General features: G+C 64.3%; 1 protein-coding gene across 1 annotated transcript; it reads right to left on the reverse strand.

Moving 5' to 3' along the window:
* Positions 1-1,556: 1,556 nt before the first annotated feature.
* On the reverse strand, positions 1,557-17,846 carry RBBP8NL (RBBP8 N-terminal like). Its single transcript, XM_012440519.2, has 14 exons — positions 17,733-17,846; positions 11,050-11,192; positions 9,865-9,907; positions 8,485-8,580; positions 8,061-8,173; positions 7,462-7,534; positions 7,181-7,338; positions 6,971-7,053; positions 6,473-6,639; positions 5,194-5,923; positions 4,790-4,916; positions 3,781-3,851; positions 3,519-3,648; positions 1,557-1,728 (listed from the first exon to the last, which is right to left on the reverse strand). Exons 2-14 carry the CDS (start codon positions 11,108-11,110, stop codon positions 1,610-1,612), a joined length of 1,971 nt encoding a protein of 656 aa, XP_012295942.1. The 5' UTR covers positions 11,111-11,192; positions 17,733-17,846; the 3' UTR covers positions 1,557-1,609.
* Between the last annotated feature and the right edge of the window lie 348 nt (positions 17,847-18,194).

Genomic DNA, 18,194 nt, shown 5'->3' on the forward strand with positions numbered 1-18,194 from the left:
GGTGGGAGGCAGTGCCCCAGAGCCAGGCCCACACCGCCAGTGTGGTCCCGGCCTCACCCAGCCCCATCGTGGGCCCATGTCCTGCCATCCCTATGGTGTGTGAGTTTTAAACGCCCGGCTCACCTTGGTGCTTGGCTGCAGAGGGGCCTCCTCATCAGAATTTCAGTGTGTCCTGCCGTCCCCGTGACAAGTGAGTTTTAAATGCCAGCACACCTTGGTGCTGTGGCCTCAGCGGGCCCTGCTTGTGAATGTTGCTCCTGATTTTCTTTGGCTCACACCATGAGCTCTGAGCAGGTGTCAAGCGCAGGGCTCTGCCTGGATGCCCCTGACTGCAGGCCTGGCCCTCATGCTGACTTCCTAGTTTCCCCCTTGGCCTGGCACCCCTCCGTAGCCCCCACCTTTCCTTTCTACCCGATCCTCATCCACTACTCTGCACACTCCTGTCCATCCCTCAGCACCCAAATTCGCTTGCAGGTGCCACCTGCCTTGACCTCCCAGGGACATCTGCTCTCCTCCCCGTTCCCCAGCACTGGCCATGACCTGGTGCCGCGGCTCCTTTGCCCACCGCTCCCTGAAGGGGCAGTTGTCAAACTTCACGTTTCGGAGAGCTACCCCTGGGAGCGCCTTAAAACAGACTCCAGGCCCACCTCCAAGGTCCTGGTTCAGTGGTTCTGGGGTTGGGCCCAGGAATCTGTTTCTTAAGCTCCTCCCACGGAGCTGGGAGGCACCAAGACCCGTCCTCCCCAGAGGAGCAGACAGCCCTGAGTGCTCCCGGTGAAGTGCTGGTGAGCTGCGCTGTGGCTGCCAGGCAGGGTCTAGTGAGGAGGGACAGGTGCACATGCCCACCACCATTGCCAGGTGCTTCCCCGAGGGCTCCCTGGTCCCTTCCCGCTGCAGACGCCACAGAGGAGCTGGTTTCATTCTGCCCTCCTGCAAGGGGGTGACCTCTTGGTCCCTGGTGTAGTCAGGCACCTTCTGGGGCACAGGTGGGAGGAGGCCCAGCTGACCCCAGCCCTGCCAAACACACGCTGTTCTTCACGGGTTTATTCTCTGGCACTCAGGGGCCCCTGTCTTCGGGGGCGTCCAAGACTGTGCTCAGAGCTTGGCGGGCAGGGGTAGGGGTCCAGGTGGTCCATTGCCTCCCAGAGCGTGGGCACTGCCTGGGAAGGGCTATAGTGCACAGTGGGGGCGGGGCCTGGTGATCCCGCCTCCTGGTCCGGCGCCCTCAGGGAGCAGGTGCTGGGCTGGGGGAGGGGCCGCAGAGCATTTCCCAGGAGGGTGGAGGGGGTGAATCGCCAGCCTGAGACCCCTTTTGGTCCTCCAGCCTGTCTCCTGGCCTGCTGGTTGGGTGGTGTGGCCGCTCCAGGCCGTGGTGGGCAGGCGGAGGGCCACCTCAGGGTCAGTGGGGCCGGTGCGGGCTGGCTGGGTCCCCGTCGGCTGGTCGGGTGGTGTGGCCTCTCCAGGCCGTGGTGGGCTTGCTGTGGGGCTGGTGCGGGCTGGCTGGGTCCCCTCCCAGGGGCTGTCTGCTGGTTGGGTGGTGTGGCCTCTCCAGGCCCTGCTGGGCAGGTGGAGGCCACCCCAGCTCGCTGTGGACCGCAGTGTGGGCTGGCTAGGTCTCCTCCCAGGGGCTGCTGCCGGGGGAGGGACTGTGGTCCTCGTTGTCCCTCGGGCTCACGGGCCCCTCGGCAGCTGTCAGTTTCCTTCTCCCTCTGGACGGCTTTTTCGAGGCTACGGGAAGTGGCTGCAGGTCAGGCCGGAGGCCAGTAGGGGGCCCAGGGCGGCCCTGTGTGTCTTTCTTTGAAGCGACACTGGCTCTCACCTAGGGCCTCCTGGGCATCCTCTGGGCACAGGGAGCTGGGTGCTCCAGGGCCGGCCCTGGGGTTTCACTGGCCACCCTTGTTCCTACAGAAACCAGTGCCCCAGAGCAGAAGTAGCCCGATCTGATGGTGAGCCCTGAGAATTGGGTCACAACGCTCTCCCCATTGTGTGACCCCAAAGACAGGCGCTGACCCCAGAGGCCCCCTTGCTGCCTCGCAGGGAGCCAGGCCATACTGGCTGGCCAGATACTGGCTGTGGCATCAGCGGGCCTGGCACCGGGGCTAGGGCCACAGGGGAGGGGCGCCTGGTCCCTGCGATGGTCCGGGGATGGGGATCCTGCCAAGATGCTGGGCCCAAGCCATTTTGGAGGCACAGGGAGCTCAGGCTCTGAGCTGAATGGGTAAGGTTTGAATCCTGACCCAGATTCCAGCCCTGTGACCTCGGGCAAGTGACCTCTCCCCTCTCAGCCTCGATCTCTGCACCGGCCAAACAGTGATGATCCTGCCTGCTGGGCAGGATCTGAGGCCACAGGCAGCAACAGCTGCACCCATTCTCCCGGGGCGATAGGCACAAGGGTGCTGGTTCTGGCCCTGAGCTGTGCCCATGCTGGGCAGGGCCCTGCTCTCACTGAGCGCCACAGCGGTGTCTCAGGAGCCCCTACCAGCATCCCTGGCCTCGGCTCAGGTAGGAGCTCACAGCGGTGGCGGGGGTTGGCTCACAGGTTGCACCCCTGGGGCCATTTCCAGGTTTCCACCCACTCAGCAGGAAGTGCCTCCAATAAGGCCATGCTGGCCTCCACCGCCTCTCCTGGCAGACGTGGGCCACACCGTCTGCAGCAACAATGGCACAGGGTTATCAATGTGCAGTCCTTCGATTTCTTAGGAACCCACTCCCAGGAGTGCCTGCTGAGACACACCTGCTCCCCACCCCATACCTGGGCCCAGCCTCAAATTCTCCTGCACAGGACAGCTGCCCACCATCCCCTAGGCCTGGCAGAGGCCCACAGCCCGCCCGCTGCCTGTGGGCCCTGCCCGACCAACGCCAGGGCCACACGATTAGGTGTTCACAGGCACTCATGGGCGCTCATGAGCTGGAGCTGCCACTCTGCCCAGAGCAGGAAGTGAAAAGTCATCCTGATACCCTCGGACCAGGGCTGAGGCTCCTGCCCACCTTATCAGAAGGAGCCGGGCCCAAGGACACCGCCCTTGGCAAACACTGGAGCCGTCCCCAGTTCCCTGGGGGAGCAAACATGCCCTCTGCGCTGCCCCTGTCTGCAGGTGCACAAGGGGCCTTGGGGGTCTGCCCCTCGTGGCAGGGGCTTGTCCTGTGCACCAGGACGCCCTTCCTCCCAGGACAACAGTGGGGGCAATGACCATCCCCTGCCCCCTTCTCACTGAAATCTCCTATGAGCCCTAATGTCAGCTCCGTACAGGCGAGGAGACTGAGGCTTGGATTGGAGGGACCCGACACCGGGCCACAGTCACCCGCTGCACAGGCAGGACTCCCCTGGCCAACGCCCCTCCTCTTCAGGGTTCGGTTCGGGAGGTTCGAGGTTCATTTTTGGCTCCATCATTCTGAGGCTGCCATTCTCCAGGTGGCCAGGAGGGGGTGGCACTGGGGAGAGGTGGGTGGCACTGGGGAGAGGTGGGTGCTGCGGCTCCCCTCGCCCCGTCCCTGCACCTGTCCCGTGCCGTCTGTACCTTTGTCCTCGGGCTCCGAGGCCCGCTTCCTCTTCCGAGGCAGACCGTGCTTGTGCTCCTGGGCGCAGACGCACCCGGGCCCCTCCCCGGGTATGCACGTAGTGGCCTCAGCCTGGGAGCTCAGGCCCGCCTGGGGAGAAGGGGGTGTGGTCAGGGGGAGGAGCGCCTCCTGGCCCTGCCGAGGGTGTGGCCGGGGAGAAGCGGGTGTGGTCAGGGGGAGGAACGCCTCCCAGTCCTGCGGAGTGTATGGCCCGGTACCCACCTCGCTGCCTGGTGTGTCTGCCTCATCTAGTTCGTCGGACTCTGGCCTAGGCACTTCAACCTTGCTGGGTCCTGAAGGGTGCAGGGTGTGGGTCAGGCCAGGCTGGTGGCCCCTGGGAGTCTCCTGAGCCTGCCAGACTAGGATGGGTGGAGCCAACTCTGCATATGGGGAAACTGAGGCACAGAGGGCCAAGTGACCTGCCCTAGGGCGCCCGATGACTGGAGGCAGACTGGGGTTTGGGCCCAGGCCCAGAGTCCTCGTCAGCTGGGGTGCCTGTCCCCAGCTTGGATGCCGCCTGAGGGGCTCACCGCCCGCCTGCCCTGATTGCTGAGGGGCTCACCGCCCTCCTGCCCTGATTGCTGAGGGGCTCACCGCCCACCTGCCCTGATTGCTGAGGGGCTCACCGCCCGCCTGCCCTGATTGCTGAGGGGCTCACCGCCCTCCTGCCCTGATTGCTGAGGGGCTCACCGCCCTCCTGCCCTGATTGCTGAGGGGCTCACCGCCCGCCTGCCCTGATTGCTGAGGGGCTCACCGCCCTCCTGCCCTGATTGCTGAGGGGCTCACCGCCCGCCTGCCCTGATTGCTGAGGGGCTCACCGCCCGCCTGCCCTGATTGCTGAGGGGCTCACCGCCCTCCTGCCCTGATTGCTGAGGGACTCACCGCCCTCCTGCCCTGATTGCTGAGGGGCTCACCGCCCGCCTGCCCTGATTGCTGAGGGGCTCACCGCCCGCCTGCCCTGATTGCTGAGGGGCTCCCTGCCTGCCAGCCCTCATTGCTAGGGCACTTTTCCCCTCACTGAGTGTGGTTCCAGAAGCTTCTGCGGGGCCCTCAGCTTCCTCCTATGTCTGCGGGTGGAAGAGCCAAGCCCAGGAGCCTGGGGTTCCCTGTCTGGTCGGCAGGGCAGAGCTGGGCCTGCAGACACCCCTCCCGGTGGGCACTGACCACCACCCGCTCTCCCCTCGGGGAAAATACTTCCCAGCTGGACTCTGACCCTAGGTGCTCACTGTACCTGAGTGGCCGTCCGGGTCAGGTGGCTGTAGGTGCAGAGGTGGCTGAGGCCTCCCTGTGTCTTCATCCCCTGTCCTGCCTGGAGAGGACAGGCCGAGCTGGGGCCCTGAAAGTGGGCATGAGGGGTCCTTCGGGGAGGCAAGTAGGTGGCTTGAGTTTATTTGGGATACTTCCTTGCCCCCAACTCAGCCCTGGACAGCCTATGGGACCCCACCTGGGGCTGCAGCTGGGCGGGGCCAGCCTTTCCCTTTCTAGTGCGGATGAGGCAGGCTCGCTTTCTCCCCGGGAACCATTGGTGGGCAGAGGGCAGAGAGCAGCCCAGGGTCTGGCTAGAGGGTGGCCAGGGGTGGGGGCGGGGGGTGTGGAGGCTAAGGACAGGGTCTGAGCCGGGGCTGGGTTCCTTACCGTGGGAGTGCCGGCCTCGTCCTGCTCTGGCGCTCTGGTCCCCTTGGTGCCATTGCTGAGTGGCTGAGGGCTGCAAGTCAGGGGTCTGGACTGGGTGGGTGGCTCGGGGCTAGGAGTGTGGGCAGTGGCAGGGCTGAATGACCCAGGCTGGCCGGCTGGCTTGGGGGCATCCCGGCCCCGGCCCCTATCTGAGAGGTCCAGGGGCTTGTCTGGGGCACAGTCCTGTGTGGCTATAGCCTCTGTCCTCTGGGCGTGGCCCGGACTGGCGGGCTGTGTGTGTCGCCCTCCAGGCAGGACTGCTGTGGCTGGAGTGACTCTGGTCCCCTCGCTCTCAGGGCCCTCTGAGTCCAAGCCGACCGATGGGGAGGGCGGCGTCTCCCTGGGTGTGGGCTGGTCCCTTGGCTTGGTACTGCCCACCCTGGCCCGAGCCCGCAGCTGCTGCTGAGCTAGGAGCAGGTGCAGTGCCCCCTCCAGGCGAAGGTCTTGCATGCCCGCCAGGGCGCCTGGCAGCCCCAGCAGGTCTGTGGGCTCCTCCCAGGCCTCTGCTTCTCTGGCCTTCGGGTCCTGGAGCCGGGGGTCTCGGGGGGCTGCAGCAGGGGCCAGGGGGCTGCTGCGGGGGCTCCCAAGGTGCAGAGACAGGGGGCGGTTGAGGAGGCAGAGCCGGTCCACCTTTGGGGAGCACTTGAGGGCCTCGTGGGTCATGGTGGAGGGCCGGGAGGCCCACAGGAAGCTGTGAGGGAGGAGAAGCCGTGATCATGGCTGCGGTGAGCCGTGACCGTCTGAGTGAGCCCTGAGGGGGAGAGACGACAGGCACCCCACTCCACAGATGAGGAAACTGAGGCCTACAGGGGTGGAGCAAGCTCAGGGTCCCATGGCCGGTAGTGGAGGAGGGGGAGGCTCAGCCCCGCTCTGGAGGCCATGCTGTGCAGAGGTGGCCTGTGGTCTGGGCTCTAAGGCGGGGCCAGGTGCTGAGGCCTCCACGTCTTCTTGGCAGGGACATCAGCCCCCTGCTCCTCACCTGGAGGGTCCTGGCCACCTGCCCAGCCTCCACACCCCACTTGTCCTCTCACAACGTCCCCATCCCCTGTCCCCACACCCAGGCCTGGCCACTCCGGAGGTGTCCACGTGGGAACTTTGCTCCAGGCTGGGTGCCCAGAAAAAGCCAAGCCAGAGAAGGTCGGATGCTCTGAGGGATAATTGGAGGGACTGCCCTGGGACCAGGGGCTGAGAGAAGAGCTGGTCTGAGGCTGCTCTGGGTGGGGGTGGGGCGGGTAGGCACCTGTCCAGAGGGAGGCTGCGCTCGTACGCTGGGCTGGGTGGGTCGCTTCTGGTGAGTGCTGGTGGGGGCGTCCCATTGGCGGGGCCACGGTTGGCAGGGCAGGCCTGGGACCCAGGGCGCACCACAGCGATGGTCCCGTGCAGCTGGTTGGAGATGCGCTGGGGGCTCTGTGAGGATGGGCGGGTCAGCCTGGGCAGGGGCCGGCATGGTCTCTGCTGGGTGGGTCAGCCTGAGTGGGGGTGGCGTGGCCTCTGCCGTGGCTTCTGCCACCTGCCCTGGGCTGCTCCCAGTCTGCCCCTGCTCACTGCTGGACCCACCCTCTAAGAGCTGCACCCCTACCCACACCAGATGGAGCGCGGTGGCTCCTGCCCAGGACGAAGGAGGGGCACATCCGGGGTGAGGCGCATGAGAGGCTGGCATGCTGTGGGTGCAGCCTTCTCCAGCCTCCTGCCTGCACTGGCCCAGCCGTGTTGGTGGGCTTCAGGTTCCCGCCCTTACCATGTCTGGGGCCCGCGGCTCAGGCAGGGTGGCACCTGGGGAGATTTTGGCCGCCGGAGATGCCCTGTGCCCCGCTGGCTTTTCTGTGGGAGGAGAGGCCAGGGTTGACAGCTTGGGAGGTGCTCAGAGGGACAGCGGTCCAGCCCCAGGCAGAGGATCCCTGGTCCTTCTGGGGCCCAGTCCCTCAGCCCCAGCCAGTTCCCACAGCACCTTCTCCCCGTGGACCCACGCCCTGGTGGTCTTCCTCAGCCTCCTCGTGGCCTCCCGGTGGCTTCTCTGTGATGGCCTTCCAGCCACCAGGGGAGGGGAGCAGCAGGGGTGAGGGGGGATCTGAGGTGCTCTCCTTGGCCGGGGGCTTGGGCCTATCTCTGGAGGGGAGGTAAAGACAGTGAGGGTGAGGGAGAGCACCGTCCCCAGATGATCAGAAAAGCCAGGCCCCCTCCTGGGTGGCCTCAGGGGACGCAGCTCCCCCAGCGCCCTTTCCCACTCACCCCAGCCCCCGAAGCCGCTTCACCTCCTCCTTCAAGGTCTCATTCTCCTCCTTCAGCGCGTTCGTCTCGTTGGCTGCAAAAGGCACTGATTAGCAAAGCAGCCAGGGGTGGGAGGGACAGGGGCAGGGGCAGAGTCATCACAGCACCAGGGAAGCCCCTCAGCAGTGGCCCCAGCACGTGGCCCAGGCCCTGGCAGGCAGCAGGTGCGCCGTGGATGCTGGCTGTGTGAGTGGCTGGTGGATGCTATTGAATGGGCAGCGCCGGCCTTGAGGGAAGGGGGCTTGCCCTTGGTCATCAGGAGGGCCCCTGGGGCCTCAGGACTGCAGGACCTTCCTCGTCACGGGGAGGATGTCATGCCCTGTGAGGGCAGGGATGTCACTAGCCCCGGCGAGGGAGGCTGTGTTGAGGGAGGGCCATGCCAGAGCCAGCTGGGGGCTGTGCACGTTTGTCTGTAAATTGGGTTGTGAGGTCCCCCTAGTGGTGTGGGGCGGATGGCCCTGCCTCCTTTCCCCACTCCCCTACATGGGCTGAACAGGCCCTGGGGTCGCCTGGCCCTGAGGGAGAGGACCCTGGTGGCCGGGCAGGCGGGCGGGGCTCACTGAGGATGAAGATTCGCTGTAGGCTGTGCAGGTGGGCGCTCTCAAACTCCTGCTGCCGCTTCCTGGCCAGCTCCTGGGTGACCATGCAGCGGTCACACAGGCCCGCCCGCAGCCTGCAGGGTGGGGAGGCGGGGAGTCAGGGATGGCACAGAGGACACAGAGGGCCTGGGACACTCACCGCCCCACTGCCGGGGACTGCACCTGCCCTTCCCAACCTTTTCTGTGGAGCCCCAGGCCTCTTCCCATCCCATGTCCCATGTTCCACTGAGTTTGGGGAGAAGTCTTGAAAATGCAATTGACTTAAGGCTCTGAGAAGTCCTGCAATGGAGAAGCCTTCCTGGTTCAGTGTATCCTGGAGTTTCCCGAACATTCTTCAAGGAGCCCCCTGTCCTGGCCATGCTGTGAGGCACCCTCCCAGGCCCACCTGTTCTCCAGCACCCGCAGGTTCTCCTTCAGCGTCTTCTGCTGCTCCCGGAGCTGGTGGTTCTTGGCGAAGAGCTCCTCAATCCTCTGGGCATCCCTGTGGCGGGAAACAGCCGGAAGTGGGGGGATCTCGCTCCGCCCGGGAAGCCATGCTCCATCCCCACCGTCCAGCCTGGGGCCAGCGCCCTCTGGCACCTGCAGCCTTGGTCTGGGTCTGGACCTTGTGGGGACTTGCGATTGAAGCAGGCCCTGCAGGGGCAACGCCTAACTTGGAGCCCCATCCCCAGTCATCTGCCTGCCCCTCTGTGATGTCTGTCTTTTCTTTGAGACAGAGTCTTGCTTTGTCACCAGGCACCAGGCTAGAGTGCAGTGGCGCGATCTCGGCTCACTGCAACCTCCGCCTCCCGGTTCAAGCAATTTTCCTGCCTCAGCCTCCCGAGTAGCTGGGACTACAGGCACGCACCACCACGCCCAGCTAATTTTTGTATTTTTAGTAGAGACGGGGTTTCATCATGTTGGCCAGGATGGTCTCGATCTCTGGACCTCGTGATCCGCCCGCCTCGGCCTCCCAAAGTGCTGGGATAACAGGCGTGAGCCACCGCACCAGGCCTGTGACGTCTGTCTTGTCCATGCACCACTTTAGCGCCATGGTGCAGGCAAAGCCACAGCTGGGTCTATGAGCTCAGAACATGGGGAGCCCGAAACACGGGGAGCCCGGAACACAGGGAGCCCGCCTGCCCACCAGTGTATGGCCAGACATGACCTCAGCTCATCACCAACGTACTGTTGATATATATATATATATATTTTTTTTTTTTTGAGACGGAGTTTCGCTCTTGTTACCCAGGCTGGAGTGCAATGGCGTGATCTCGGCTCACCGCAACCTTCACCTCCTGGATTCAAGCAATTCTCCTGCCTCAGCCTCCCGAGTAGCTGGGACTACAGGCACGCGCCACCATGCCCAGCTAATTTTTTTTGTATTTTTAGTAGAGACGGGGTTTCACCATGTTGACCAGGATGGTCTCGATCTCTTGACCTCGTGATCCACCCGCCTCAGCCTCCCAAAGTGCTGGGATTACAGGCGTGAGCCACCGCGCCCGGCCCGTACTGTTGATATTCTGATCATGACCCTGGGGTGGGAGAGGCCCGAGTAGGGGGCTTGCCCCACCCTTGGGAGGCCGATGCACCCAGGTTCAAGTCCTGGCTTCCCTGCCTGCTCGCCGTGTGACCTTGGACAAGTGACTCCCCCTTGCCCTCATGCTGAGCCTCAGTTTCCCCTCTGCACCATAGGATGGTGGCACTACTGGCACAACCGCGCCTCAGGGGGATGAAATGGCCAGTGCGGCCCCCTCGGGGAGGGCCCCTGCTTGGCCTGACTCACCGGCACCTCTCTGAGTTCAGTTCCAGAAGCTTGTTCTGCAGGCCTAGGGGAGCAAACAGAGTGGCAAGGGGTCAGGCCCAGCTGCTGCCTCCCCTGAAGCCTCCCACCAAGGGGTCTGGGCAGAGCCGCAATGTGTCAGTCCCGTCCCCTGCACCCCGGGGGAGCCCTGCCTGACTCCCCAAGGCTGCCCTGCCAGGTGGCCCGTCTGTGCCCAGGCCCGGGGCTGCCTGAGGCTCCGTGGTCTTGGTCCAGCATCTGTTGCTTCCCCTGGGGTCTCTGGCTCTGGCATGTATCTGGGAGTAGGCAGGGGCCCCGGTGCCATGAGTGACTAGCCACTTGTGAAAGGCAGAGGGACTGAGAGGGACCATTGTGTCTATGTGTGTGTGTGTCACAGTGTTGAAATAGATAAGCTTTTGGGGCAGACCTCACCAGACCCCATCCTTGGGGATCCAGCCCGGGCCGGGCTAGCCTGGGACTGGGGCGGGCGTTGGGGAGGCTCGGCCCCTCGGCCCCACCTCTCTTGGTTGCCTAGGAAGCAGCCAGGTCCCTGGACTTCCAGGTCGGCGCGGGTGCTCAGTGGAAACACCGCGGGGAGGTGGCGGCCCTGGGACTGGACTGGGGGGCTGGGGGTTGCAGGCCTGTCCCTGGTGGGGGAGGTGGACAGGGGTGGGGCCCGGGGCGTGTCCTAGAGGGAAGAGAAGAGTTGCAGCTCAGTGCCTTGACGTGCTCTGGGTGGGTCCTGAGAGCCATAAGCTCCTGTTTCTGGAAGTGGTGGTGCCTGCCCTGGTGAGCTCAGCAGGCAGCCAGGGTGGACATTTCTTTCTGCCACGCTGGAGGCTGGCCCAGGGAGAACACAGCATGTGCAGTGTGGGGCCTGCGGGTGGCAGGTGGCTGTGAGGTGTTGGTGGCAACCCTTGAGAGTGCCCCTGCCCTCGGGCCACACTCTGGGAGTGGTGCGAGGACATTGGGCGTGAGGGCAGCACTTGTGGGGCCTGGGGGGCGTCTGGCCACTTCGTAGCTCTGGGCCTTCGGTCAGGACTCCCCTGTCTGGGCCAAACAGATGGGGCCCATCCCCTGGCTTGTTGGGGATTGGAGGCGACTCATGGGCGCACCCTGGCCTGTCCAGCCCCTAAGTGAGGGCTGTTGAGACTCCTCCCCGGCCCGGCGTCTGCCCTGGCCCCTCACCCAGGACTTCCTTCTCGTGGGTCTCCTTCAGCCTGTTCAGCGACTCCGTGAAGCTCTCCATGGCTCCCTGTGGCCCTGGCCCAGGCCCCTCTGCGCTGGGGGTGTGGGATGCCTGCAGCCTCTACTGTCCCTCTGCGCCCATCCTGAAGAGGAGGAAGAGGGGACAGCGATCCGCTCAGGAAGGGCCCATGGGCTGTGGAGTCCAGGAGAGGATTGGGGTTCCCTGTGTCTGTGTGGAGCAGGACCCCGCCATACTGGAGGGGCTGTCCCCGGGAGGTGGGCTGGAGGGCCCTGAGCCCCATGGTAGGTGCAGAGACAGTATCCCCTGCTGTGGACACGGGCAGAGGGCAGGGTGCTGGCTGCCGTGTGGGAGGGGCTGCAGGGGCCACGGGGCATCTGGGGTGAGTGCCGGCTCCTCTGAGCCACCCAGTCCTCCCCACGTACCCGGCCCATGAGTGCCTGAACTGTTCCCACCTAAGCTAGCGCGCATGTGCGCAACCTGCTGCAGAACCGCTGGTGTATCACCTGAACAACTGTGTGGGCCTCCTCCCTGCCTGGCCTCCCCCTCAGCCTCCCCTGAACCCCTGCCTACCCCCACCCCCTCCAGGACCACTCTCCAGGGTGGCCGTCCCTGGGAAGCTCTGGTCTGTTCAGATGCACACTGCTCTGCTCAAAACCCAACTTTGGGCTTGCAGCTGGAGGCCACACCCAAGGCCTTGCCACCGCCAGCCCAGCCCAAGCCAGTCACAGAGGGGAGCAGTCGCGGCTGCATCTGGGTTCTCAAAGGTCAGCCTGAAGACGCCACACAAGGGTCCTGTCTGCAGCAACACTCTACACAGCCGTCCCAAATGGGCCCCCAAACCCCTGCCCATAATGGGTGGAATGACAGTCACCCAGCCCACGCCCATCCCAGCGTGGCCAAGCCACCCAAGCCACATGTAAGAGGACATCGAACACAGAAAGAGGCACTTGCCCTGGGCCCCTGGAGGTTGGGGTGGTGGGTGCCTCTGTGGGTGGGGCTGGGGTACCTCTGACTCAGGGAGGCAGGTCTTGGACCCAGAGAGAAGCCGAGGGGCCTGGGGAGGGGATGGTGACTGGAGACTCTCCTGACTCCCGCTGAGCCCATGTGCTGTGGTCAAATGCGTTAGTGCCGGGTCTGGCGGGGCAGTGAGGGGTGTGGGACAGAGTGTGGCCTGCGTTTGGAGGTGGCCGCAGCACCCCTGGGGGCCCCTGACAGGACTGGTGGGCTGCGTCGGGGGCGAGGAGCCAGGATGCTGGGCTCCAGCTGGGCTTTGGGACCTCCAGCCACCCTCGGAGGGGGTGGGGGTGACAGTTGGCCGCTCTGTGTCGGGCGGGTGAGGGATCCTGGGATGAGGAAGACCTGGAGCTTCCCTGGTGGGAGGCCGGTGCCGGAGCTCCCTGGGAGGGGTATCTTTGCCGGAGAAGGGGACCAATAGGACACTGAGCAACAGAGGCTGGGGACACCGTGGATTCCGTGGGGTGCCGGTCACGTGGCCAGCATCAGGGGTTTTGGCCTCGTTTCCCGAACTCCATACACACTGAGACCTTCATGACAGCCATGGAATCTCGACCACACCATGAAGCCCCCTCTCCAGATGGGAAAACGGAGGCGCAAACACATCAGGCCCCCTGTCTGGGTCACACAGTGGGAAGTGGGATCTGGGTGGTGCCCGGGTCCTGGGGTTGTGGGTCCTGTGTGCTCCTCCTGTGTGGACTGGGACGTCTTCCCCATGGCTCTGGCTTTTCCTGGCCAAGGGCCCCCTGGGAGGAAGACGCCGGAGCCAGGGCCTCCCTAGGCTCGAGTAGCCAACGAGGGCCAGGAGGGGGCTGAACTGCAGCTCCTGAAATTCCACCCAGACCCGCCCAACAGGCCGCTCTTCCCTGGCCCCTAGCACCTGCCATGTGGGCTGGGCCGACGCCCATAAAGGAGCCGCCCAAGGGAGCCCATGGTGCCTGCGGGCCCTGGAGAGGCCTTGGGGGTCCAGGCAAGAGGTGGGCTTCCTTCCCAGTGATGTCATCGTGGTGCAGAGCCTCCTACTCACAGGCTCCTTCCTGTGCCCCACCGCTCCACCTGTATGCCCTGCCCGCCTGCTACTCTCAAGGTCCCCAAAGGACAGCAGGAAGAGTCCCCATCACACTGGGCAGGGGACAGCGCAGACGGGCACCCGAAGGCAGGGCGGTAGGGGCACCCTGCTGGGGACCCTCATTCCCCAGAGGCCCAGAGTGGGAGTGGGCCTGGGCAAGGCCACTGGGCCGACTGACAGTGCCTAGGGCTGGGGGAACTCCCCTCAGGTCCAGCGGGTGACAGAGATGCAAGGTGGCCAGGATCAGTCTCCCGGTTTCCAGCCGCCTCTGGGGCAGCCCTAGTCCTAGCTTCTACCCTCCCGGAGTGCTGGGCAGCTCTGGGAAGGGAGGGGAGGGAGGGAGGTTGCCAGCCTGGTGATTTTGGGGAGGAGTTGGCAGCTGTGAGCAAAATGAACCGGGCTTGTAGAAATTCACCCAGACAAGCGCCCGCAGCCTCATGCCAGAGGTCAGCAGGGGGTCAGTGGGGCTGGCTTTTTCTTCCCACATCTGCCTTCTCTGGGTTTGTCGGGCTTGCTGAGGGCAGCTAAGAGAATGAGCTAGGGGAACTGGGAAGGAGGGTCTCGCTCAGGCCTGGGTGGGGGCTGCAATGGGGCTGTGAAGGGGAACAAGGCTGCCAGGGTGGGGAGGGGGAGGGGCAGGGAGGGGGAGGGGAGGGGCTGCGGCTCATGGGGGCTTCACAGGGCTGGGTGAGATACCTGAGCTCTGGTCCAGGGTCACCCTCAGCCACTCCTCCCACCCCAGCCCTCCTACTCTGGAAGTCCAGGCTGGAGGCTCTCTGCGGGTGATGAGGCCCCCTGGAAGGAGCAGGACAAGGGGAAGGCAGGCTGGTCAGCTGTGGTCCCAACCGCGGCTCGCAGCTGGGCCGTGGGAGGGGCAGATGTGAGGGGCACGTGGCTGCCCCCCGTCTACACCACCCTCAGCCCACCATGCCTCGCCCTCTGCTCCATTTTGCCACTGGTAACACAACCCAGAGGTGGGGTCTGGTTCATGGTCAAAGCTAGCGAGAGCGGGGCTGGGCTTCGGCTCGCCCAGGCCCACACTCGCCTCCTGCATAAGGTGCTACTGTTACCAGCGCCTGCGCCTTCTGGGGACTCCTGCGCCTTCCAGGGACTGCTCCTAAAACCAAGGGGCAGCATGCTGCTCTCACCAGGATGGAACAGAGTGAATCCAATAAACCAGTGCCTCTTATCCCCCAACAGGGCCCACGAGCGCCCTCCACGGGAGCCTGAGGCTGACAGACCACCTTCCACCTCGAGTCCTCACCCAGGGAACAAGCATCCATTGTGGGCTCTGCCTGTCCCCCAGGACGCCCGCCTCCCTCCACCTGCCCTCCTAGTCTCCGCCCACCCTCCTGGGCCTCCAGAGTGGCCACTCAGAGGGGTAGGGGTTTGCTATTGTTGATCCCACCCGATGGGTTCTCGGAGCCGCAGCAGAGAGGTGCACCCCCCATGCGGAGCTGGCTGGGGTGGGAGAGGGTCGCGCTCCTGAAGGGTGCTGGCTGGAGAGGCCGTCTGTGCAGAGGGCTAATGGTGTGAGCTTCCCAGTTTACAGCCCTGGGGAGGCTCTGGGACCCATCTGCTCTCTCTGCCACCTTGGGCAAGTTGCTTTACCTCTCTGAGCCTGTGTCCTCATTTGGGGGTGACAGCTCACCCCGCCCCTGTGTCAGGCTGCCGTGAAGCTCCTAGCAGGTGATGCCTGCTTGGCCAGGAGCTCCGGAGACGGGAGTCTCAGTGAGCAGCAGAGGGAGACCCTGACTTCACCTGCGCCCCCCTCATGTGGGTCCTCAGGGCTCCAGCAGTGCTCATGGCAGGACCCTCCGCGCTTGGACAAGGTCAAGTCCCATTGCCACAAAGACTCTGTGCAGGGGGACGTGGCCCTCCCCACCCTCAGGGCAGAGGTCCAGCTTCCGCCAGTGATGACACTCATCCTTGGACGACCGCTCACTACGGACTCCACCAGGCTCACGGCATCTCTGCGGCTGTGCCCAGGGGAGGTGCCTCCCACACACAGTCCAGGGAACCACAGGCCCATCCATGGCCCTGGTGGGACTGGGCATCGTCTGGCCGAGTGGCCAAGCCCACAGTGCTGCCTGCTCTTGCCCTGCCCTCTGGGAGACTGGGCCCCTGGGCTTCTCTGCTGTCTCAGCAGGTGGCATCAGGGCATCACTGGGCTCCCCACCCTCCCAGGGCACTCAACCGGAGGAGCTGCCTGGGCACCAGGACTCAAGGACATCTGCCAGGCTGGCTGCTCTTCACCCCAGCCACTGCTCCCCAGCAGGCCCTTTGGGACAGGAGTGCTGAGCTGGACCCTGGTACCCTCTGTCTCTGAGACCTAGGCTTGTCTGCATGTCCATCTGAGTGACTGCCCACCTATCCAAGAGCAATGGTGACACTGCAGCAGTGGCAGTGGGCAGTAGCAGTGGCAGCAGTAGTGGCAGTAGCAGTGGCAGTAACAGCGGCAGTGGCAATAGCAGTAGTAGTGGCAGTGGCAGTCACAGTGACAGTGGCAGTGGCAGTAGCAGTAGTGGTGGTAGTGGCAGTAGCAGTGGCAGTGGTAGTGGCAGTAGTGGTGGCAGTGGCAGTGGTACTGGCAGTGGCAGTGGTAGTGGCAGTGGTGGGGGTGGTGGCAGTGATAGTGGCAATAGCAGCGGCAGTGGTAGTGGCAGTACTGCAGTGGCAGTGGTAGTGGCAGTAGTGGCAGTGGTAGTGGCAGTAGTGGCAGTGGTAGTAGCAGTGGCAGCAGTAGTGGCAGTAGCAGTGGAGTAACAGTGGCAGTGACAGCAGTAGTGGCAGTGGCAATCACAGTGACAATGGCAGTGGCAGTAGCAGTGATAGTGATAGTGGTAGTGGTAGTGGCAGTAGTGGCAGTAGCAGTGGCAGCGGTAGTGGCAGTAGCAGTGGCAATAACAGTGGCAGTAACAGTGGCAGTGGCAGTAGCAGTACCGGTGGCAGTGGCAATCATAGTGACAGTGTCAGTGTCAGTAGCTGTTATTCCTCACATGCTGCTCTGTGCTGAGCACCACACCCAGGCTTTTTTCTACTTGCATGGGCACTGAAACCATCCTGCAGTTTTGCTGAGGAAACCAAGCTCAGAGCGGTGCCCTCTGCACCTCGACCTGTCCCTGTCCCCGTCCACCTCCTGCCTGGCCCCATGGAGCACCCGTTGCATAGCCAGGCTGGACACACACATGTGGTTGGGGCCCACCTGGCCTTGGAGGAAGTGCTGATTGTCTCATTCTACAGGTTTGGAGAATGAATCAGATCAGAGATGAGCAGGCAGGACAAGATTTGGGCCTGGACACGGCCTCCGAGTCTCCTCCCATCCTCTGCGGTAATGGACAAAGCCTCTCCCATGGAGACTTCGGCCAGGTCGCTTGTCTGGCCATGCCTCAGTTTCCCCGACTGTAGCACAGACGGCGGTGGTGAGTTCTGACCCAGGCTCCTGGGGGCTGACAGGGGACCTGGCACCTGGTGGGTGCCCCAATGCCAGATCAGAGCCAGGCAGCCAGGGACAGCCTGGGAGTGGAGCTGCTTCACACCTGCCCCTGGTGTGGCCAAGGCAACCCTCACTTTGTAGAGGAAGAAGCTGAGGCTCAGAGGTGTCACCTGTCCACTGTCCCCAGCGTGCAAGGACACAGCCAGAACACAGCCGGGGCCTCCTTGTGACCTCCCAGGCCAGTTCAGGCGGGGGGATGTGGGGGGGATGTCCAGAGAGATGTCTCTGCCAGGGCAGTTTCTGACGTCCTCCAGACACAGAGACCCACGACAGACATGTGCACACGAGTGACACCCACACCCACACGCACGGACAGCGGCATCCTAACTTGGAGAGCACACACTGGTCCAACAAGCAGACGCCCAGCACCGCCACCACGCGCATTCCGTGTGTGCACATGCACGTGTGTATCCCACAGACGTGTGCCCCCCCCATGCACTTGCGTGCACACATGCACAGAGGAGCAGGTGTCCCTGCCGCTCAGGTAACAGCAGCCTTGCAACCTGACTCCCTCCCGGAGGTGGGCCGGGCTCCTCTCCTGCCCGCCGGCTGCCTCCCTGAGGCCTGGCCAGTGGGGGAGGGGGTGGAGCAAGGCCCGCCTTTGTGGCTGCCTCCCCACAGACACAGTGGCAGAGGAGTCCCCCTGCTCAGCACCCAGCTGTAGGCTCTGCACCCTGGCACCTCCCTCACCCCCGTGGCTGCACCCACGTATCGTCTTGGGAACCTGGATGGTGGGGCAGGGCAGGTCCAGGGTGGAGGGTGAGGCCATCAGCCCATCCCCGATTCCCCAAGCCCCTCAATAGACTAGGGACACTTCCTGGGTCATGGTGCCAGACCAGGCCTGGCCTCTTTGCCCCCAGCTCCTGCCTGGGAAGCCCACTGAGCTCTCCCTGTCGCTAGGTCCCTGGAGCAGGAGCAGCCTTGTGCCATCCCATAGGGAAGGCGTCCCATCCCACCCACCCCCACGGCCCTCCTCTCAAGAGCCTCAGCTGGGCCTCCAGCCTCCCTGCTGAGTGCCCCAGCCAGGGATCCCAGTCCACCCGCTGCTTGAGCTGCCTGGCACTGGGGTCCTGGGTACTCACATGGCCCCTGGCCCCGCCTCGACCTCCGTGGACCTCTGTGCCGAGCCCCCACGCTGTCCACCGAGAGAGAGAGCAGTGAGCGGTGAGAGAGCCTGCACAGGCAGCAAGACATGATTTTGGCCAAACCCGCCTGGCAGGTTTGCGATTCTCCCAGCCAGGAGTGGAAAGGAGGCAGAGCCTGCCCGAGCCGCCAGGCAGGTCCTGCCAGCTCTCAGAAAGTGGCCAGACAGGTCGGGTCTGCAGGCACAAGGGACAGGATTGTTTCCTCATAATTGCAGGAGGCTGCCGTGTTGCGGCTGGAGCCAAGCTGTCAGCACCGAGAGTCCAGGCTGCGGCCCGGACGCGAAGGGCCTGGGCCTGGGAGGGGGCAGGCTTGCAGGGGTGCCCAGGTTGGAGGCTGTGTGTGGGAGTGAGCAGGCGTGCTGACTCAGCAGCTTGGGACAGGTGGTAGGGCCTCTGACC

This window comes from Aotus nancymaae, unplaced genomic scaffold (genome assembly GCF_030222135.1).
Source record: "Aotus nancymaae isolate 86718 unplaced genomic scaffold, 86718_ANA_hifiasm-v0.15.2.pri h1tg000029l, whole genome shotgun sequence".
Taxonomy (NCBI): Eukaryota; Metazoa; Chordata; class Mammalia; order Primates; family Aotidae; genus Aotus; species Aotus nancymaae.